Source organism: Sitodiplosis mosellana, unplaced genomic scaffold (genome assembly GCF_009176505.1).
Source record: "Sitodiplosis mosellana isolate CC-2019 unplaced genomic scaffold, AAFC_SMos_1.0 Smas_scaffold_3, whole genome shotgun sequence".
Taxonomy (NCBI): Eukaryota; Metazoa; Arthropoda; class Insecta; order Diptera; family Cecidomyiidae; genus Sitodiplosis; species Sitodiplosis mosellana.
This window is the reverse complement of record NW_022595246.1, coordinates 10047419-10069421: the sequence shown is the minus strand read 5'-3', so window position 1 is coordinate 10069421 and position 22003 is coordinate 10047419. Positions and strand designations below refer to the sequence as shown.

At 36.3% G+C, this 22003-nt stretch overlaps 4 protein-coding genes across 15 annotated transcripts; 2 read left to right on the top strand and 2 right to left on the bottom strand.

Annotated features, from left to right (window-relative positions):
* The first annotated feature begins 9 nt into the window (after positions 1 to 9).
* Positions 10 to 9215, top strand: LOC129566483 (AP-1 complex subunit gamma-1). 12 transcript variants are annotated; one of them, XM_055442451.1, is made up of 14 exons: positions 2558 to 2832; positions 3898 to 3929; positions 4042 to 4064; positions 4473 to 4534; positions 4725 to 5055; positions 5222 to 5460; positions 5547 to 5623; positions 6102 to 6197; positions 6366 to 6526; positions 6654 to 7249; positions 7320 to 7452; positions 7515 to 7767; positions 7865 to 8443; positions 8678 to 9215. In XM_055442451.1, the coding sequence occupies exons 2-14, from the start codon at positions 3915 to 3917 to the stop codon at positions 8777 to 8779; spliced, it is 2667 nt and encodes an 888-aa protein (XP_055298426.1). In that variant the 5' UTR covers positions 2558 to 2832; positions 3898 to 3914; the 3' UTR covers positions 8780 to 9215. The 12 variants fall into 12 exon arrangements, with proteins under 12 accessions (XP_055298424.1, XP_055298425.1, XP_055298427.1 ...); XM_055442450.1 differs by lacking the exons at positions 2558 to 2832; positions 3898 to 3929; positions 4042 to 4064 and adding exons at positions 16 to 243; positions 313 to 1050; XM_055442452.1 differs by lacking the exon at positions 3898 to 3929 and having other exon boundaries at positions 2477 to 2746; positions 3962 to 4064.
* Positions 9216 to 9352: 137 nt separating this feature from the next.
* Positions 9353 to 16676, top strand: LOC129566480 (maestro heat-like repeat-containing protein family member 1). The gene is made up of 11 exons (XM_055442443.1): positions 9353 to 9845; positions 10549 to 10726; positions 10912 to 11273; positions 11435 to 13728; positions 13810 to 14135; positions 14220 to 14358; positions 14448 to 14572; positions 14675 to 14885; positions 14969 to 15946; positions 16048 to 16182; positions 16268 to 16676. The coding sequence occupies exons 1-11, from the start codon at positions 9785 to 9787 to the stop codon at positions 16523 to 16525; spliced, it is 5067 nt and encodes a 1688-aa protein (XP_055298418.1). The 5' UTR covers positions 9353 to 9784; the 3' UTR covers positions 16526 to 16676.
* On the bottom strand, positions 16543 to 18965 carry LOC129566486 (uncharacterized). The gene is made up of 3 exons (XM_055442466.1): positions 18717 to 18965; positions 18480 to 18606; positions 16543 to 18394 (listed from the first exon to the last, which is right to left on the bottom strand). The coding sequence occupies exons 1-3, from the start codon at positions 18861 to 18863 to the stop codon at positions 17631 to 17633; spliced, it is 1038 nt and encodes a 345-aa protein (XP_055298441.1). The 5' UTR covers positions 18864 to 18965; the 3' UTR covers positions 16543 to 17630.
* A 353-nt stretch (positions 18966 to 19318) lies between these two features.
* Positions 19319 to 20866, bottom strand: LOC129566479 (N-acetylneuraminate lyase B-like). Its single transcript, XM_055442442.1, has 3 exons — positions 20612 to 20866; positions 19963 to 20379; positions 19319 to 19872 (listed from the first exon to the last, which is right to left on the bottom strand). The coding sequence occupies exons 1-3, from the start codon at positions 20649 to 20651 to the stop codon at positions 19430 to 19432; spliced, it is 900 nt and encodes a 299-aa protein (XP_055298417.1). The 5' UTR covers positions 20652 to 20866; the 3' UTR covers positions 19319 to 19429.
* Between the last annotated feature and the right edge of the window lie 1137 nt (positions 20867 to 22003).

Below are 22003 nucleotides of genomic sequence, written 5' to 3'. Positions count from 1 at the left end.
TTTCAGTATTAGGCGTGAAGTTGCACCGAAAGCGCATCAATTCAAATCGTTCAATTGAGGACAAATTCAAATTGTTTGATTTAAAAAAATCGAAATAAAAAAAACATTTTTCGTAATATTTTTTGTTTTTAATTTTTCCGGTTCAAAAATTAAGAGATTTATTGAAATTGACTGCATTCATTCATTGTTCAATGTGTATTTGTCATGTGTGATTTGTCTTGAGCCGACGGTGAAATTCCATTGGTTTGTTCATTCATTCGTTATCTATTTGCATTTGGATTCATCTGATAAACGCCTTTCTTATCACTTTAGGTGTGTAATTGTGGCATCATAAATCGGTTAAATCGGTATTCGTTCACACACTTACGATGCGATTAAAACAGTTTTTTTTCTCTCATATGCGTCGCTAGGAGTTCAGTCAAATCAAATTGCTGAACGCAAATACGTAGTTAGTTCAATTTTATCTCTTGGTGAAATTCAAGAATGAAGTAGAAAATACCGAAGACACTGACACCTGGCTTAGTCATTCGTGATGCAATTTTCGTCATATTGATTTATATTCGCAGTCAAAGAAATTTCTCAAATATTTTTCAAAACCATTTCCAAGCAAATAAAAAGTGACGTTGAACATTCTATGGAATTTTTTTCATGTGAAAATTTTAATTGCTCATGTTAAACAGTGTCTGTAATTGTCATTAGCCGCGTTCATTTGAATAATATGCCTGTGAATTGAATACGCGCGACAAGTGAACACCAACGACCTATATCAAGTCCACGTAAAAAGAATTTTACCTCTTATCAATTTTCTGTTCGCTGAGTTCCCGTCGTTTCACATATCTTACACCTCATAATTGACAAATTAGAAGTCATTTCCAGTAGAACTTTTGAGCCAACAGCTTGACAAAAATATTTTATGTGCTTAATAAAAATCTGATACCTGCGAAGTGCGTGTTATTATAGTGAACTCAGTGGTTTTGTGTAAATAAATTAAAATATGAATCCGTACTATGATCCAGAGTGGAGCGTTTTGCCTCCCGAAAATAACCGTCGGTATGTATACAAGTGCTTTGGGCAAAACAAAAGCAAACACAAGTTTGATAAGAACACATCGACCTATATGCTCTTGAATAATTTCAACGGTTGTCTTCAAGTTTACAGTGTAATATCTAAGTTCAAGAAGTGCTCAATCTAGGTTTTCTAACAGGTTTTTTGAAAAAATCAAATGTGTTTTCAAAAGTTTGGCTAATTCCAAGTCATATGCATACGACTCATTCAAGTACACATATGAACTCACGTTCATAATATTCAAATTAGTGCGCTCACACATTGAATCATCGTAATCCAGCAATGCTTCAATCAAAATACCAATCTTGCACTTACTGTTGTGAATTTGTTGGTCAGATTTCACTTTTTTTTTACCTTGAATTGGAGTGATCATCTATGGTTTGAATGACCAGTGTATTTTTGCCAAAAAAATCATCGATCCTCTAATTTTTCGTTAGTTTCCCCATGAAGATGAATTGAAAAGGAAAATAGAAATTTTCAATGATTTGAAAAGCGACAGACAAGAAGGAAGACTGAGCACGAAGTTTTGAGACAAAGATTGATGTCTCATTTTGCTTTTATTTTCGTTGAATTCAAATCAATGGCTGTTACTCAAGAACATACGATAAGCGGTTTGACGATTTGTATTAAAGGCGATAGTAAACACAAAAACCCCATCTGCATAAATGTTTGGCATGAGAACAGTAACTAATACACAGTCAGCAATGGCCTGTACATTGGACCACTATTCACAGTGCGATTTATTCGTAATTAATTGTAGTTGTGCAATATGCATTGTTTTATGATTTAATCTATTTCGGAAACTAATGGATTGGCAGCATGAATATGTGTTTGTATCATGTTGCCATTTGAATCGCACTGAATATTGGTGTTTGTTTCCATCAATCTTGACACAAACCTGATTATGCAATGTAGAACTAACAACGAAGAACTATAAAACGTGTCAAATTAAAAATAAAGTTTTTCAATGGTTTCTTAAATTTGACCATTCGTTTGATGAGCTTACAAGCTTCACACCATATAATTAAACTTTGTGATGATTTCCATTTGGGGCGTTACGATAAATATTTGTGTTGAAATTTGAATTTGAAAAAAAAAATTGTCAAGGTAATTTTTCATCTTTTGGTTCTTTGACTCGAGTCAAAGGTTATAATCAATCATTGATTGAATAGAAAACTCAAAAGAAAATGTTCATTATTAAATGATTTTTAAATGGATGATTTGTGAATGAAAAACCCGAAAAACTCCATATGAAAAGTGCAATCATATCAGCATATGACCACAACAACTCCATGCAATAGCTAGTGCCGTTTCCAAATCCGTCATCATTGCGACAAACAGCCATTTTTCCGATAGGGATACGTCAAACAAAAAACATCCAACGTTTCAATACGGCCGAAACAAACACACACACATATACCAAACACGACCACACACGAACGGCGAAGAGAATAAGAAAATCCATTTATTTGACTTAGAAGAGTTTTGTACACGATTTGTGTGCAATCGACTACAAGTGTTTACAGTGTATGGCGTAGTTAGTGTTTGAGTGAACGTCAAAATGTCAACTCGTCCATTTTTCATTTGATAAATTTATTATTTCTAAAAAAAAAAATTTGTTTGCAAACTCAACCAAAAGAGAAAAAATAAATAAAATCGAAAATTCATCGTGACAAAAATTGTGAGAATAATTTGGAACGGTTTCAATTTGGATTTATCAAATGCAAAGAAAAAGTGGACGAATCATTTAAATAAGCATATCACTGTGTAATGGTTTTTCTTATAAAATAAGACGAAAACGCGAGTGTCTTTTTTCAATTCAATTTCACTTTTTTTTTTCAATACCATACACACATACCTTCGTGTGATTGCTTCTCGCAAAGTGTACATCGACAAATTTGTTCTATTTGTCATTAATATTTTTCGAATTTAGTTCGATTGTACAAAGGAAAAAGTGTATGGAAATTAGTTTGAATGGTTTTTTTTTTGCTTGCGTTTGCATTCGTAATGTGTCAAATCGTGGGATTTTTTCTTCACATATTGTGATTCCATACGTCAAGTTATTTGGTCCACCACACAAGTGGATTTGTATTCAGAGACTTTACAAAAATCCGTTTTTTTTTCATCCATTTTTCAATATCGACCAAGTTGTGTCATCCGGTGTTCGATCACCAAATATAGTTTGAATCAAGTGATTCGTTCGATGAACGAAACGTATGTGTGCGGTTATCTACCTTACAAACAAGTGTGTGAGAAATGTGTACGAAATTGATTCACAATGGCCGATGATGATGTGTATATTGTGTTGTGTTCAATATGCAAATCGATCGGAATATGCAGCATTTCAACTTCTTTTTTTTTCAATGTGTTTATCATCATTTTAATGATTAATTGAATACTTGACCCTTCAGTCAAAATAGAAACAATGATGCTATTTAATTCAAGTGAGAAAATCTCGTCTCTGTGTACAAAACGACTTAATTGAAACACTGTGTTTGTAATCGGTTACTCCAATTTGCTTACGATTCAATTGAATCCTACGCATTTGATCCAAACACGCAACACACACGCTTTTCAAGCGCATTTAATACGGAACTTTTATTGCATTGGCTTTTCTTCAATGAATTTTGTTTCTCGTTCTCCGTTTTTATTTTTGTTTTCGTTAAGCCGTCGATTTTTTCACGGTATTTTTTGCTCTGGATTCGGAGCGGTTTTTTTTTTGTAATGTGATTCACACATAATAGCTCGCTATTTCGTCTCCACCATTTTCCAATTGTTACCCAAACAGACCAATTAACAGTTTTATGTTTCTCATTTGATTGCTTTGTGCAGCGCAAACCACTCATTTTATGCCCTCCATTTGGGTTTGTTTCTTTCTATTTGTTCTGTCTTGCAGCCAAATTAGCCATTAAAAACCACCACATTCATAACTACACATAACATAAAAAATAATAATAATAATAATAAACTATCCAGATAAGCATGAACTCAGAGCACGGGTAATTATCGATACATTTATTGTGTTAGCATTTTGTACCATATTTGCAACTAACAAAAACACATTTGACTATACATCGAATTTTGTTTTTGTTCGGAATTGTGTCACCGATATCTCAAAATACTGCATTGCTTTTTTATGGCATTCGTTTGCACCATACAGTTTAACACAGTCAAGATACTGCAGCGTTAAACGGTCTGATTAGATCAGTTACGGTGTGAACTGCAATTTGGAGTGCATAAATTTGTGACACATAGCAATATACGAAATGCTTGCAGCGTTTTACTTCCCATTATCATATCCAATCGATCGAATAGTGAATAGAGTCGCTATAGTCCCAGCATGCCCCAACATCATAGAAAAATAAAATTTTGTTTGGTTTCTATTTCCATGAATAACATCATTGCAGATTTAATCCAGCATTTAATATGGCCACCATCCGTCAGGCAATTAACGAAGCCGTCGAACGGGGTAACACTTGTTTTTATACCTCTCTATCATCAGTTGCTTATGTTGTTTTCTGTTGTTATCGTTGCGTCAATTTATTCTAAAACTGTTTAATCTGAATTAATTGCAATTTGTATTTGTTTATCGAACACTTCGTAAACAATGAACTCTCTCACTTAATGGCTAATTGGGCTTTTCGTTCTGTTCTATGCAGTGAGAATGCCGACACCGACTCGATTGCGAGATTTAATTCGTCAGATTCGTGCGGCACGAACGGCGGCCGAAGAACGGGCCGTTGTAAACAAAGAATGCGCCTACATTCGGAGCACATTTCGTGAAGAGGACTCAGCATGGCGATGTCGGAATATTGCCAAACTACTTTACATTCATATGTTAGGTTATCCAGCACATTTTGGACAGTTGGAATGTCTAAAATTGACCGCTAGTCCACGATTCACCGACAAACGAATCGGCTACCTAGGTGCAATGCTATTGCTTGACGAACGCCAAGATGTGCATTTGTTAATTACAAATTGTTTGAAAAAGTAAGTACTTTTGTCGAGCTCAAAAAAATGAGAACAATTTATATTGCTTTGCCGCGACAATTGAATCGTAAATTGAACTCAAGCACTCTATGTGAACATTCACCGTCGCTCCATTTCACAATCCATTTATGATTTATTGATTTATTTTTCCGTTTTCCAATTGCAGTGACTTGAATAGTACAACGCAGTTCGTGGTTGGTTTAGCTTTGTGTACATTGGGAGCGATTGCGTCACCAGAAATGGCACGGGATTTGGCTAGTGAAGTGGAACGTCTGATGAAGTCACCAAATGCTTACATTCGGAAAAAAGCCACGCTGTGCGCCTTTCGTGTGATTCGTCGCGTGCCTGATTTGATGGAAATTTTCTTGCCTGCCACTCGATCCTTACTCAGCGAAAAGAATCACGGTACGTTTCGTTTTCTTTTCATTCCATTTCCTCCTAGTGCATAAATAAGAAATGAATTAATTTATTTTTCCGCTTTCGCTTTGCAGGCATTTTGATAACTGGAGTAACTCTCATCACTGAAATGTGTGAAAACAGCCCTGACACACTCAACCATTTCAAACAGGTAATTATTTCTAATTCAGAATTATATTGACATAACCATCAATTAGTCGCTTTCCATCACACTCACACTAACACACTTGCCACATACTTGATGGTGTTCCATATATTATTAATAGAAATTTTGTATTTCACAACTACTAACGCTATTCATTCACACCTTACTCACATTGTCCAACATCGTATTTATTAACGAACCAACTCGCAAATTGTAAATTCACGACCAATTTTGTATCCGTCTTTTGTATTGTTATCGCTAACCAGGATAGTGGAGGTCGAGAGGTATGCTTCACTTTAGTGCTTTTTACTTTTGCTTTCTTTTCAAACATTTCGTAGTTAAACTTGTAGTATATATGTTGATTTAAGGGCAAAAAAATAGAATATGGATAATACAACCGGATGTCGTAGCAAAGTGGAATTTTGATTGATTTTTCATGCCATTTTCAGATCGACTCGATTTAAACCATTCTTTTTCATTTTAGATTGTCCCGAATCTGGTGCGAATCTTGAAAAATTTGATTTTGGCTGGCTATTCTCCAGAACATGATGTCAGCGGTGTTAGTGATCCATTCTTACAGGTAAGAATACCATTTTTTTTCAAACGATGTAGCGTGTATTTCACTTTTTTGTTCAACTTTTTTCTTCCAACGGTCTCACTTTCCTTTTTTTTGTCAAATGGAATTTCATTCAAATCTATTTCCTCAATCAATTTGGTAACTGATTACCTGTTTCCGCTTGATTTGCAGGTGAAAATTCTGCGACTCCTGAGAATATTGGGGCACAATGATGCCGATGCATCGGAAGCGATGAACGATATTTTGGCTCAGGTTGCTACCAACACGGAGACGAGCAAAAATGTTGGCAACACCATTCTGTACGAAACTGTGCTGTCCATCATGGATATTCGGTAAGAATCACAAAACTACATTTGCACACAAATGAAAATATGCAGCTTGTCTGCTGGCAAATTTAGATCTCAATGTAATTTTCGTATTTCAATGCTAATGCCATTTGTTTAATTGCAACATTTTCAGTTCCGAGGGTGGTTTACGTGTTTTGGCGGTTAACATTTTAGGTCGATTTTTGTTGAACAGTGATAAAAATATCCGTTATGTTGCGTTGAATACATTGCTGCGTACCGTGCATGCAGACACATCGGCGGTGCAACGGCATCGTACGACAATATTGGAATGTCTAAAAGATCCCGATGTATCGATAAGACGTCGTGCCATGGAATTATCATTTGCATTGATCAATGCGCAAAATGTTCGTTCGATGATAAAAGAGCTGCTGATATTCTTGGATAAATCCGATTCCGAATTTAAGGCACAGTGTAGCAGTGGTTTGATTTTGGCCGCTGAGCGATTTGCTCCAACGACACGTTGGCATCTCGATACACAGTTAAGTGTTTTGATCGCTGTTGGCAACTACGTTCGAGATGATGTGGTTTCGTCAACCATTCAGTTGATATCCAGCAGTTCATCGTCCGATCAAGAATACATTACCGGCCATCTATGGGATGCCCTTTTGTCAGCACAAAATGTCGAAGACAAACAACCATTACTTCAAGTCGCGTTGTGGGCCATCGGTGAATATGGCGATATGTTTGTGTATGGAGAAAGATCCGGAGGTGAGCAATCAACGAGCATCGAATTTCATCAATTCAATTCTATTGATCGATTTTTTGTTTTGTATTTTAGATGCTCCATCGGATATAGATGTCATCGAATTGTATCAAAAACTGTTGTGGTCCAGTCAAGTATCAATTACGACAAAGCAATATATATTGGTGTCGTTAATTAAACTAAGTACTCGCTTACACAGTGGTCAAGAGTAAGTTAACCATGCATCAACCAAAATGGCCCAAACTAACGGCGTTATTCTTTGCATTGCAGTCAAATCAAGTGTATAATTGATGCATTTGGATCGCACTTAGACATCGATTTGCAGCAACGTTCTGTGGAATTTTCACAATTATTCAAGACGCACAATAGCTTGCGTCCAGCTCTGTTGGAAAAGATGCCACCCATGCAAATAACGCGAGTTTCAAATCAAAACACCGAATTTAGCGAAGAGAACGAACCCGAACTCATTATGAACGGTGAAGATGAATCAGATGTGAATAGTAAAATGGCACCAAGTGATTCGGTGAGTTGACTTCAGCATATTGTTCGAGAAAAAATGGCGAAGAGAAAATTGTTTTTGCTATTGTTGATGCATTTTATTGACTTTTATGGGCTTTCAGAGCGCCTTATTGGATCTACTTGGTGGCAGTATCAGTCCGGTGACGTCACCCACTTTGAATCCATCCGATAAACAGTATCCTAGCAATAATACACAAAATATGACCATGTCCAATACCGATTTGCTTGATTTACTCGGTGGATTGGGCAGCGAATCGATTACAACACCATCAACGATCGCAGCCAACGATAATCTGAATACAACCAACGGCAATAATATCATTTCAATGCTACCAAACACTCTATCCCCATTGTCACCGACCAACAATATTTTAGGTAATAATCTGTTCGATGACCTCACCGGCAATTCGACTACCAATTCAACCAGTGGCGGTGTAAAAATAACGGCTTTAGATAAAAATGGATTGAATATTACGTTAGTGCCTAACAAAAGTGTTGGCGACGGTTGCTTACGTGTTATCATGTTAGCCACAAACAATTCACTGAACACACTCGAACAGTATTTGTTCCAAGCGGCTGTTCCAAAGAGCTTTACATTGCAAATGCTATCGCCATCGGGGTCAGTGTTGCCGCCCGGTGGCACCATCACCCAAGAAATGCGATTGACAAATTCATCAAAGGTGGGCACTTCAATTCAATTTGAATTCAATTTGAATTCAATTTGTTTATCTTTTTTTTTAACAAATTTTCTTTTCTAGTCTTTATTTTACTTCGTTTTCTTCATATTTCTTCTTGTCTCTCAATTTGCCATTTGTTCGATTTTCATTCATGTAATGATACTACCAACAATGAATGAAAACATTTGAATCTATTCATTAAAATCGAAAAACCATTTGTTTTTTCATGTTTTACAGGGCGTTTTGCGAATGCGACTTCGCATTTCGTATGTGGTCGATGGTAGTCCAGTACTTGAGCAAACCGAAGTCAGCGGCTTTCCTGAGGATGCATTTGACTAAAGAAAATTCTTATGAGTTGTACATTTTGTCACATTTTTCCTCAGTGCTGAATTTAGATATATTTTTTTTCTTCTGTTTCTCTATTATTTGGTTCACCGTCTATCTATCGCGTAAACAATTTAGAAAAAAAAAATAAAAGAAATTAATATGTATTTATAAACTAAACAAGAATCAATTATATCGATCATGTGAATTCATTTTTCGGCATCCTACGACATCAAACGCTCACGAATTACTTTTACTTAATTTGCAATTATCAAACATTATGTTTTGTTTAAATTAGTGAAGAAGATGAATAGGAAGAAGAGAAAGAAACGACACCGTTTTATTTTATGTTGAAAACAAAATGCATCATGTATTATATATGAGAAAAAAAAATTATTATCAAAAAGACAAATGAAAAATAAAATAAATAAATAATAAAAAAGTTCGAAAATGAGTTGCATTTTTTTCCCCACATAATTATCTCATGCAGAAAGAAATTCCATCAATTATCTAAAATATGACTAAATACCACTGGAATTTTACATGGTTTTGACTCATTTTTTGCTAGAATCACCGTTTAGTGTTGTCACATGCGAGATGTGAAGTGTTGGTCGGGCAAGTGTATGTGTGTGTATATATGTGTGTGAGTTTCATATCAGCTGGTATTCGAACGAGATGACATTTCCAATGGGAATCCATCGTTCCGTCTCGCTCTGCCGCATTCGATTAATTATATTGCGATGACAAAAATACCAACATGTAAACACGCACATACAACCAATTGTGTGTGAGTGCTTGTGTGTCTCTCTGTCTCTCACTGTATTCACTCTATCGCTATTTTGCTATGAGAAGAACGTAATTTGTTTGGTGTCTACACAATTTGTATGGACTTTTGATTGTGATTTAAATTTAATTTATTATTGTTTGCCCGCGGAATTAAAATAGAAAATTACGGCCAACGATATCGATTCAAGGTGCTATTGGTAATGTTTTAAAATATTGTATTTGAAACGTGTGTGTATGATGAGTGAAAACGAGGAGAAAAAATCGAGCGGAGGAAACAAATCAATTGATTATTTGGGTAATTGTTGCTTTTGTTATCTTAATTGACAGTAAAATCCATTTTATATTTTGTTGTTGTTTGTGTGGATTCAATTTTGACTGAGTCAAATGAGTCATGATCTTCTGAAAATGGAGAAAAAAATGTTCTAGAAAGTGAATTTTATCACCGAATAAAAATATGATTCTTTTGATACAGTACGTAAACAGAGCCCATTTTTTTGCTTTTATCTTTTGTTCCACGTAACGACTTTATCTCAGTGTCGCACTTATACACGGGCCCTTCCGATGAAACATGGTACTATAGCAGCTGTTCTGCGTTGTTTCGTGTTTGAGGTTTTGCATCTTTTCCAATACGCGACAATTGATGTAATGTGTGCAGTGCGAATGTCATCAGTTGACATCGCCTATCGAGTTGAAAATATGGCATAATCTTGTGCAATACGCGAGTCGCATTAGATTCGATGACTCATTGAAGTACATTTATTCGAATTTTGTTACAAAAGCAAAGCAAAAAAAAACTAGTGTAATTTTGATAAATGCCTTCCATGGGTTTATGGCAACAACAAAAAAACAAGTTCAACTGATAAATGCGAACGAGTGTGTGCCCGTGCACACGATGTCAACTTGAATAAATATATTCAGTTGTTTACTGTCGTTACTCCGTATTTGTTCTGTTTTCGCGACGAATAATTCAATGAAATTTCGCACCAAATTCATTTCAGGCGCAGTGAATAGTTTGCTCGAGTCGATCGCTGACAAAGATGACGGTGTCAAGAGTGCGGTGGAACGATCGTTGGTTCGTATGTGCAAGCGGCGACCCAACGAAACCATCGAAATCATTTGCAGCTATCGCCAGAAATGCTCAAAACTTCCAGAGTCACAAGTCGCAATTTTATTGAGGTAATTGTCTACTTTTGTGCATTGGTTTTTTTTTGTTTTGTTCGCACGAGAATTTATAAAGTAGATAATGTATTTCATTGTACTACACGGTATTCTTTATGTGCTATAATGTGTAGAAAGAGTTTCTTTTGTCAAGTGTTTTCTTTCAATTTGAATTACTATCACCTTATCGTCTCTTTGTACAGGGTGATTGAAAGTTTCGTGAATGAAAACAGTGATCAATTGAGCGCTAGTTGTTTGGACAATGTGATTGATTTATGCGTTAGTGAAATGACCAAATCAACAGAACATACACCCGAAATTCAAAATCCATGCTTGGACATTCTTGTTGCAGCGGGTCGATTTCATTGTAGCAAAGTGATGGATGGATTAGTTAAGCAACTACAACCGGGTCAAGTAGGTCATTTCATGGTTTTACATTGCATTGGCAGCTTAGCAACAGCAAACACATGCGGAATTATCCAATTTATTCGACCAACACTTGAAACCATCCTACCAACGCTAAGTTCAATACGTCTGGACCATCTTAAACAGGCGTATAGTTTTGGTAAGCCTAAGTATATGCATTAGCAAATATCGAAATTGATTATTTTTTTAACTAGCAAAATAAATCTAGAAAAAAAACTGATTGATATTTGTGTAGTACACGGTTTACAAGCTCTATGTTCCATTTAATAATAATCAACATGTAAATTTGTCCACTTTTAGCGCTCGGTCACATTGCCGAAGCAATCAGTGAGCATGTTTCAAATATCGAAGGAAAAGAAGGGGCCAATGAAAACTTTGTCGACGAAAACTATCATGCCGAATTGTCAATCGCATACAATGTATTGCTACAGCAATGGCTTCCGAATCGTGAGCCAAAAGTGTGTAGTGAAATCTTGCACGCACTGTCATTCATTTACCCATTGTTGCCGCAAGAAAAGCTGATTGAGCAAGTATCAAAAGTGATACCACAGTTGCAGGGCTTCTACCGTCGATCGATGGATCGTAATGCAATTACACAACTATTGGCTTCAGTATTAAAGGCGAGCATCGATGCTGATCGAAATTCGCTTGACACACAAGCCGACGCACTCATATCGAATTTATTCGACTTGGTGTGCGTTATACCTGACTACGGTCGGCCACAAACGTCAAAAGGCCACTATGAAGTGCTTCGTTGTTTCGATTTGTTGCTGCCAATCTATGCGGAAAAGGTGTTAGACATGCTGTTAGTGCAGCTGCGAAATAACAACGAAAGAGAACGCATCAAAGCTTTGTTGGTCGTTACGCATGTTACGAATGCAAAAAGTGATTTGGTGGCCAAGAGAATCGACAGCATTACCGAAGTATTGAAACATATGTTGGTCCATGAGAAGACAATTAAAGTGAAGCTCGTCGTGTTAAAAACAATCGTCGTATTGGCACAGAAGGCGTTGCTTCAAGATAATGAGTTCATTCGTTATATTATTACACATTGTTGCCAGTTGAGCAAAATGAATTTGGACTATGGCACGGCTGATGAATATACCGATTTTATGCAAGCATGCAAAAACTCTTTGGATTTATTAGCATCAACCGTTTACACGGTATCGGATTTATTGAAGAGAGAATTGCTACAATTCTATCTTCTGATCGATTACACCGATGTCACCGGAACGTTTGCAATGTGCTTGGCCAAGCTGTTTGAGAAGAGTACCGATATGTCGTACACTGAAGTGGAAAACGCTGAAAAAACACTTACTTACCTGCCCAGCGCAGAAACAGTTCTCGCCCGAAGTTTGATCTTACTTGGAAATAAAAATCAATCGAGACGATCCGAGCATATTTTGGAGTTTTTGAAATTCTATTCGAAAATCATAAACAAGCTCGTTGTGCCGCTTTGGACAACTGAAATACCGAAATTGAAGAAACAAATCAAAGAACCCGATTTTCATGAGAAAGTGTTTAAATTCGTAACGGATACAATCAAAGAGTATGATGATGCCGCATTTCCCGAAACTCTTGCCAACAAACTGGCCGATCAAATGATTTTGTATCCTGTGATCATCAATCCAAAGGAACATTTGGTGTCATCATTGAATGAAGAACGTGGAATGCTGTTGAAGCTAATCGGAGTGACATTGTGCTATGTCACCGACAATCAAACCATCGAATCAAAATTGGAACTGATCATCAATACGGCACGCCAAGAAAAGCTGGAGAAACTTCAAAATCATGCTGAATTTGAATCGAAGCTGAGCGATGCTTGCACGGCATTGGGTGTTATATCAAAAATTCATATGAATACCGTCATACAAAAGATCGAGCATTTGATTGAGACCGACGGCCAAAAGAAGCAAAGTTCAAGTTTTTTCTCGTTCAAAAAAGACAACATCAAAGACACTGATATTTACAAAGTGAATATTCTCGCGGTGGAAGCGTATGAAAAGATTGTGGAAAATATTGCCGTACATGAAGATTTGAAGGGGATTCATGAGAAAATTGTAAACTATTTGATTAAGCAGTTGTCCGAAGCCAAGGATATTACCATAAAGAAAAAAGTTTTAGCCGCTTTATTAATACTTTGTGAAACGGTATTGAAGCACGAAGATTTGTGCGAAGAGTTTAAATGTCGCACTGTGATTCTGGATCAATTGGTTAAAATTGATGCAAACTATGATAATTTACCGTTGTATCCAACGATTTTGAAGCTATCGGCGATTTTAATACAAATCAATCCACAAGATGACTTCCAAGTGCATATCTTTTTCGAAGCATCGTGTCGCACTTTTTTCACCGCTGCTCAACAACTAAAAAATAAATTCGATTCCGCCGAAGAAGATGAACGTAACAGTTACATTGCAAAATACCTGAATTTATCATTACCTGAACTCAATCATCTCGTCAAAGTGATCTTCCAGCAAAATCCAACGCCAGCCGCCCTGGACGACGTGAATTGTGTGCTGGAATTTTGGATTCGTGATAAAAACAGTGAAGTTCGCATTTGTGCGAGTCATGTGATGGACAGTGCATTGATTGTGAGTTGAATGATGGAAGATGAAAAAAAACATTGGTTAAACAAAATGTTGAGCAAATGAAAATATTCTTCAACTTTTCAGAATTATATACGATCAGTGAAAATTGGATGCGAAGCACCTTCGAAATTCAACCAAAGTGGAGCTATGCTTGGAAAAATCGTGCCACGATGCATCGACTCGTATCCGACCGTTCGTCAAACGGCTGTGGATATATTGAAGCGAATTTTGGAAATTTCCTGCATTTACGAAACACTTACAATCGCCGAAAACGATGATTGGTACAAGGAATTGGGATCTATTCGCGAAGATATCGTCACAGACGATGCAGTTCAACTGTATCATCTTACGGAAGATATTTCGAAAATCATCGCTGAACGGCTATCAAACTTTCAATACGTTCAGTTTTGGTGAGGATATCTAACTATAAATCCAATTGGATTCATAATTACCAAGATGGAACAATTTTTTTTGAAAGATATTTCTATTCACAGCAAAACACTTCTGAAGGCTCTTGAAGACACTGAAGAGAGTTCGGCAATTGGATCAGCTGTTGTGTTGAAAAACTTTATCCGTTTGAAAGGATCGGAACTGTTTCATGCCATTCCGGAATTAGTAACCGACTCACTAACGGTAACAATTGCTAATCGATACGAATGAGATTTTAATTCGAACACAATTATTTCTTACTCATTTTTAATATATTTTGTTATTATACCTAGGCGATCGCCGATTGCCCAACTCCGCGTGCTAAAACTGGTGTGTTGAAAGCATTGGTCGCTTTGGCTAAACACCATCCCAAATTAGTTTGTAGTGAAATGCTTGCTACTCAACTTCCATTTCAAAGGTACTTTTATTTAAAATCGAAGAAAATCAAAATCGAAGTAAAAGCAATCAGCGAAGGATAATACGTAAAACAATTTCGATTATTTATTCAATCAAACTACAGTAACATCATTGAGTTTTGGCGGTCTGTTTCGTCTCAAGCCGAGCTATCTGGTTTCATCATTGATCACTTTTTGGGTATTCTGAATTCATCGTGTTTATACGAAGTGTCTGCTGAAAAAGCCGGTCCAAGTAATCAAAATGTTGCAACACATCAGCCATTTGCGATATTCTGTGCACTTAGGGAAATTGTGCAGGGCAAAGAGATTCGTGCGGTATGTGGAACACGTCTAATTCAGATCAAAACCGTTACTTTTCCAAACCATTTTGTTAACGCCTTGTTATGTTTCATTTACAGGAATTGAAAAAGCGTTTTCCAGAGTTGTTTGCCTTATTCCTAGCTTCAGTGGCAACATACACAAACTTGGCGCCACCAGCCAAATCACCATCTGCATCGCCTACAGCAAAAGTGGCCAACCCAAATAACAAATCAAAGTTTGGATTCATTCCAAATAAAGAGTTGGTGAAGATGAATCCATGTCAAGTGGTTCTTGATGCGTTCAAATTCTATTTGGAAAACATCGAAATGGAGCAATTGGCACAGGTTCTAACTGTTTATCCGCATTTGGCGGCGAGTGTTGAATTGAATAACTTCATGGAACTGCTAACACCAATGGGCGGTGCCTTAGTTGGTCAGCTGGGAATCACGTCCACCGCGATGACACAAGTCGTTGATGCGATTGCCGATAAGATTTCCAGCCCATACGATAGCCAACGTATTGCTGCCGTTGGTCTCTACTCTCAAATTGTTCCTTTGAAGCCAACTGGCGAACTGTCGTCGATTATCATGCAACATTTGAATTCAGCACTGGGTGATCCTAACCCATTGGTACGTGGCTTTTGTGTTCGTGGCATGGCATATGTTGGCAACCTAAATGAAAACGATGTCGATAAGTATTCGGAGATGAGCTTAACTGCGCTACTTAAAGGTATCGATGACAACAATTCCGATTGTTTCATCAATATTCCGCTGGAGAGCATGAAGGGATTGTCACGCATCGTAATGGCTCTACACAGAGACAAATTGGAATCATTCCAAGTGTCTCTGGCCATTCGAATTCGGCCGTTCCTTGAAAATTCCGCATCCGAAATTCGCGAAGCCGCCATTCTACTGTTTGGCGATTTGTGTCGCATTAAAACCGCCGACCATGGAACACGCTGCAAAACGCCCATTGAAACGATGACACCCGTATCAGAGGCGCTCAGAGAGCAGATATTCCAGAATTTCTTCTCACTGTTTCTGCATTTGAGCGAGTCCGATGCTCAAATTGTGCGGGTACGATAATTCTTAGAACATTCTACTATTTCATTCTTACCATTCTCACCTGGTTATTTCATGGTTTCTATCAATTTATTTCCCAAATATTTCCATTTCAGGCGACCAAAGTTACGCTGCGAAAAATATCAAATATTATCAATGCTCCGAAAGTAAACGAAATGGTTCAGAGTCACATATTGGAACATGGTAACTTGCAATACGACAACTTTATGGTGTCGTTTTTGAAGTTAATCGTAAGTGGATTCGGTTTTTGTGACAAAAAAAAGTGAAATGGGTTTCTAGTTAAATTCAATCATTCTTCTCTTGTTATTTTTGTAGAGTGAAGACCTTGGCGAGCATGTATCCGATTTCATCGAATCGACGTTGCCACATTTGAAAAGTGCATGGCCGGAGATTCGTGGTAATGCCGCTTGTATCGTCGGTCTTTTGTATAACTTGCACTCCGGCTCAAGCCATCAACAACATTCAGCCGAATATTTGAGCCATAAAATATCAGTACTGTTACACGATGATGTGATTGCAGTGAGAGTCAAGGCGGCCAATGCACTTGGTTTTATGTTTGGCGAAGTCATATAATACTGTTATTTTGTTCAAAAAAGAAATTTATAAATGTCATGTTGATCTAAATATTGCGTTCAGACTTTATTCCATTTTATTCATGTTTTGCCTTGTTTCTAACATTTGTAAGAATAAATACAGCCGATGCGCTAAAAATTTGCTAAATACACATAATTTCGTTTCTAATTCCAAAATATCAAGTTATTTTTCAGTGAAAAGAAAAACCATTTTTTTTTTGTTTATCTGAAGATGAAAATTTGGTTTATTTTTGTTTTTGTTTTTTTTTATTTCATTTCAAAAATGCAAGTTATTAAACTACACATCAACACACACACACAAGATGAAAGTGTAATGCTAAAAAAATTATGTCGGTTGATTCGACTACAAAGAACAACCTTTGATAAATCCAATTGAATTATCAAATTGAACACTCTTGTCCTCTTTCGTTATTTATTTTATTACATTTAAAAAATATGTCATATTGCCTGATGGAATCGTTATTACGAAAGACTTGATAGGTCATGGTTATACTGAACTTATGACTAAAAATGAACAGAGAAAAATAATATCATGTCATTAAAATTATAACAAAAGACAAATTAAAGCACGTAAGCATATATTTAACCGATGACTGTCAAACAACACATCGACATGTATACAAACACACTAAAAAATAAACATAAATCAACAATTTAACTGAATTTTTTTTTTCAAAATGAACAAAAAAAAAATCATTAAAAATAATCAAAATTTTGAATTCAGCTCAATATCACAAAGATTCGTTTGAAGAAAAAAAAAATATGTTGTACAAAAAAGAAACAAAAATACGAAAATACTCAAAGTCGAAGATTCCGTGATGTGTCTGGTTCTTTAGCGTATGTGTTGAGTATTTTGCATGGTTTACTTTTTTCAGGGGACAGAGATTCTCGTCTAAATTGTATGACCAATACTATATAGTATGTATAATCGATACTGATAAGTAAATCTTTAGAAAATGCAGATTAAACTGAGTCGGTCAATTCAACACCACTAAATGGTTCAAGCTGCCGGATCAAGACGATAGAGAATCAATTTATATGCTCATAAAAATTGCACACGAAAAAAATGCTGCTCAACTTATAAATTAAATGTCGACAACGGAATGTCTCTTATCCTCGTTGCCGGCGTCCTTTTTGGCTGTGATAACCTGCGCTTCGTTTTGTTTTTGGTTGGTGTTGGTGCTACTGCTGCTGCTGTTGCAGATGGCCGTGTCATGTTCATCATCGCTGCTGTCCATCAGCATGGATTCGGCGATTTCGTTGTACTTTGGTGGTGGAACAGCCGGAGCGGGATAGAAAAAGAAATCAGTGCCGACGGAATATTCTTGATGCGGTCGCAAACACTTTTTCTCATTAACATTGGTCACATTAATTGGCACACCGTTCACTGTTTGGCTCGGACAAATCAATCCGAACTCTTGTTGAAGACTCTCATTGAGGAACATACCGTAAATATAATTGCTGTAGTGAATGTAGATGAAGGCGACTAGTAAGAAAAGCGGTAACATCCACATCCACACAGGAATACAATAATTTATGGTGAATTGCTCACGCCCATTTATGTAATGCGGCACCGTTTCAATTTGTGTGGAAATTTTATCGTAGCTACCATACTGTGAGTCATAGTCATACTCATTAGCACGCCACATCGAATCCAATAGAACCCAGTCTTCTTTCGATGGAATGTCAAAATCCGGTTGAAGCAGTACCATATTACGGTCCGTGGCACCCATATACACTAGCCAACCGTTAATAAGCGGAGCTTTCGCTTGCAATGTCATCATTTCATTGCAACCACGAAAACAGTGCTCTTTCTTCGGTTTGTCTCCGATGTATGCATCACTACAGGCTGCAAGTTTTGCAAAAAGAATGAATTTTATGCGTTGGACTAAAAACAATAGTTTGTATGTAAAAGTGTGATGGTGTCAACTTACAAGTACCACATCGTTCCACCAACTGATTGAGATCAACATTTTTGTCTTTGTCTTTATTTCGAGCATTCAGCAAAAATTCGATGTTAAAATACTGGCAGCCTCGTAAGCACTCCTTTTTACCCAATTCCTAGAACCGAATTACACATGAAAAAAATTGTGCAGGAAAAATCAATCAAATGTCAACATTGTCCAACCACACTGAAGGTGTGTATACTAGATGGCAAACTTGTCTTTTACCTTGGTTCCATTTTCACTTTGGTCAATGCACAAATCATCGCACTTGCTGGTGAATTTTTGTTGCAAATTTTCCTGCTCGCCATTCACAACATCATAGATTTGTTGTAAATTTATCAAAATGAATAGATATCGAAGGATTTTATCCATTTTCGGATATTCTGCACATTTCGTCACCCAAATGTCACAAAGATATATGTAATTTATCAACAAGAGGAAAAAATCAATTGTTCTGCTTCGCAAAATAGATAAGACAGCACAGATGGCGCTCCGGTGCTGTCGGAGTTCGTTCCGAATTTCTTTTGATTGGTGCCATATACAAAAGACCGTTTGTTATATGATATGTATGAAGTGAATTGCTACGATGACTATTCTTTTTTTGGAATTTATTCAGCTTTTGTTTAATGTTTTCGCATTAATTGATTTTTAATTAAAAAAAAACAAGTAAACAAGACTTGTTCCCATATTTTTGGTAGAAATTAGTGTTTTTAATAATTATTATGATTTCTGTTATTGTTTTTAAACAAAATTCGTTTCAAAGACTGTAAATGTAGTGTAAAATGAATGCTCATCATTCAACTGAAAATCAAAATGAAAAAAAAAACTTTTATTTGCGATCAATCTAAGAGGCCTCTTTATTTTCTCATAAAAAGTTATCAACTACAATTGTTTATTTCATTGCGATGAACGGTCAGTTGTTGCTTCTGGGTATGATTTTAGTATTTTCCGGACCACCACATCATTTTGGTCAATTTTGGTTTGCGCATTGGACCAACTTTGAATTGTGGATGCAATTTGTCCATTTCCATTTTCATGATTCGCAACCAGTCTACGTTTGAGCTCGTTTGGAACAAGTCATAGATCTTCTTGATCATCTTTTCTTTCAAGATGTAGGCTTCGTGCATCTTATAGCCCAACATGTAGTCGTACAACTCTTTTACCATTTCGGGGTAAAGATTCATTGCGGTCATTGAAATGGCATCGAATCCTTCGGCCATCAAACCCATCATTGCCGAGCCCACTCCAATGATGTAATTGTATTCAGGCAATTTGTGTTTCAAGTAAATCACCTTGTCAATCCGGTCATCGGCATAGTAGAATCCGGCGAATGTTGGAATTTCCTTCTCAACATACTGAGTCAAGAAGTAGTACCAGTCCACTGTGGAAATTGTGTAATTTTTCATTAGACAAATGGATTTCTTTTTCAAAAATGCTTGCAATTAAGTAAAAAACGATGAAATAAACTTACAGTAGACTTGAGTGAACATCGGAATGTGGTAGTAGAACATTGGGCGAGTTGGCATACGTGCCATGATGTCCTTCAAGTAGTACATCAAATCCTCTTCAGTTTTTGGTTTATAGAAGAGGTCTGGTGTCACCATAACGGCATCAACCTTCAATTTTTCCGCATGTTCGGCCAATTCGTACACATCAGCAAGATCTATACCACCGATGTTAAGGAGCATTCTCAAGTCGTACTTACGTGTCACTTCTAACCATTTTTCGGTCAACTTTTTGCGCTCGTCAACAGTCAATGTCATGCCTTCGCCAGTCATACCATTGAGCATGATTCCTTGCATTCCCATTGATTTCAAATAGTTAGCATATTTGTCGATGACTTCGTAGTTGATTGAATGCTTCTTGTCATCGTTGAATGGGGTGAACACTGAAAAGGAATTTTGAATAAATTCATTAAAATTCAGTATGAAACGAGACGTAAGAGACGTTTTTTTGATCACAACTTTACTTCAATTACACTCCAACTTTTCTATTATGAAAGTCGAAATATGAAAATTAAACAATTTTTTTCGAATTCTCCATCAATTCAAATCTACTCTACTTCACCAAAGCACAAAATTCTTAACTCTATTTGTTTAAATGAAAATATGTTTGCTCACCTGGCACCATCATTCCCTTGAACATGAAGTCGGTTTTCATTTTGGCAGATTGTTTTTCAAATTTTACTTCGAAATAAAAAAGTGAATTATTCGATGCACACCAAACTACACTCCAAATGGACTGTGAATTTGAATTGATGAGAAGGATGAGCTGGGGGACTATATATACCAAAAAATTGGCTTTATCGTCTTTTTCATGAAACCGCAGAAGTTGAATTCATACACACTGGTAAATTGGCATCAATTGTTGACAATGATATGAATAATTATGCGCTTAGCCGAGTCTTGTCGGTATAAAAAAAATGTGTAATCAACATGAAACGTGAGAAAAAAAAACAACTCATGATAATGGCAAGTAAAACTTGAGCTGCACACAAGAGATACCGTTGCACGGTGTTTTTTTTTATAAATTAAAAGAAATTTAACAAATAAACAAAATTGGTGGCGATAGTAGGAGTCTGGAATGATTTATATATTTATAACATGAGAAAAACACTTACGTGTCGCTGACGAAGGAAAAAATAAATAGAAGATTACGATTGCATGAAGTTTGTTTATATTTTTTCATAGAGATTCGTACCATGACCTCAATGTCTATCTATTTTGTTTTTGCTATATTCGACCGTGTCTCAGTTTCAGTTGTGATGACCAATGTACTGGCAAAAAAGGAAAATATTGGCATTGGCTAGCACATACAATGTTGATGCTCGATTTCTAGCTGAAACCAAGCGACTTGTAATCACATCGACCATTTGATATTGCCATATTACGTGAATGACAAACAATTGATAAAAAATGCGATTTAATTTAATTAAAAATAATTAGAAAGGTGATAGAAGAAAGTTAGAAGATGTTTTCGAATCACAAGGTTCGTGGCGATTCATATTGAGCTCGACAAAATTAAAGAAAAACTATTGAAATGAGAAATAATTTTAATTTTCTGCGAAAATAAACCTGCCGATTAATTTTTGAAACAAAATGATATGGACCGAATTTTAACCTAAACTAGAATTTCCACAGAAGAATACCAAAATAATAATATATCAAAAGAATCAGAAGTACAAGCTCAAAACTAGTGCCAGTAATAAAATTGTTTAAATTGTGGAATGAATCAAATATCTCTTTAGCAATGTCATCATTTTCACGTCATCTTTTCGATTTTGAGTAAACATCTTCTGTTGTATTCATAACGTTGTCGATCAATATAGAAAAAAAAGAGCATACTCAAGGACTTTAAGCTCAGACACCACAAAAACAGTTTTTTCCCTCGCAAAAAATGCATGTTGATTACGTTAATTAACTTTTTGAAGTCTAATCAAATGACCGCTCTTCCTCCCTCATTTCGGTTTGGTTTTTTCAAACAAAAATTCGGTGTTGCGACTGATAACATTC

What these genes read in the sequence shown, in the direction of transcription:
- LOC129566480 (XM_055442443.1), top strand. Translation starts at nt 9,785, where the DNA reads ATGATGAGTGAAAACGAGGAGAAAAAATCGAGCGGAGGAAACAAATCA. An exon ending in TGATGGACAGTGCATTGATT is followed by an intron (nt 13,729 to 13,809) that starts GTGAGTTGAATG and finishes TCAACTTTTCAG; the next exon opens with AATTATATACGATCAGTGAA. An exon ending in TGTCGTTTTTGAAGTTAATC is followed by an intron (nt 16,183 to 16,267) that starts GTAAGTGGATTC and finishes TTATTTTTGTAG; the next exon opens with AGTGAAGACCTTGGCGAGCA.
- LOC129566479 (XM_055442442.1), bottom strand. Translation starts at nt 20,651, where the DNA reads ATGAAAACCGACTTCATGTTCAAGGGAATGATGGTGCCAG. An exon ending in CAAGGGAATGATGGTGCCAG is followed by an intron (nt 20,380 to 20,611) that starts GTGAGCAAACAT and finishes ATTCCTTTTCAG; the next exon opens with TGTTCACCCCATTCAACGAT. An exon ending in GATGTTCACTCAAGTCTACT is followed by an intron (nt 19,873 to 19,962) that starts GTAAGTTTATTT and finishes CAATTTCCACAG; the next exon opens with TGGACTGGTACTACTTCTTG.
- LOC129566483 (XM_055442449.1), top strand. Translation starts at nt 995, where the DNA reads ATGAATCCGTACTATGATCCAGAGTGGAGCGTTTTGCCTCCCGAAAAT. An exon ending in TAACGAAGCCGTCGAACGGG is followed by an intron (nt 4,535 to 4,724) that starts GTAACACTTGTT and finishes TGTTCTATGCAG; the next exon opens with TGAGAATGCCGACACCGACT. An exon ending in GTATGGAGAAAGATCCGGAG is followed by an intron (nt 7,250 to 7,319) that starts GTGAGCAATCAA and finishes TTTGTATTTTAG; the next exon opens with ATGCTCCATCGGATATAGAT.
- LOC129566486 (XM_055442466.1), bottom strand. Translation starts at nt 18,863, where the DNA reads ATGGATAAAATCCTTCGATATCTATTCATTTTGATAAATTTACAACAA. An exon ending in AAAGTGAAAATGGAACCAAG is followed by an intron (nt 18,607 to 18,716) that starts GTAAAAGACAAG and finishes ATTCGGTTCTAG; the next exon opens with GAATTGGGTAAAAAGGAGTG. An exon ending in GGTGGAACGATGTGGTACTT is followed by an intron (nt 18,395 to 18,479) that starts GTAAGTTGACAC and finishes CAAAACTTGCAG; the next exon opens with CCTGTAGTGATGCATACATC.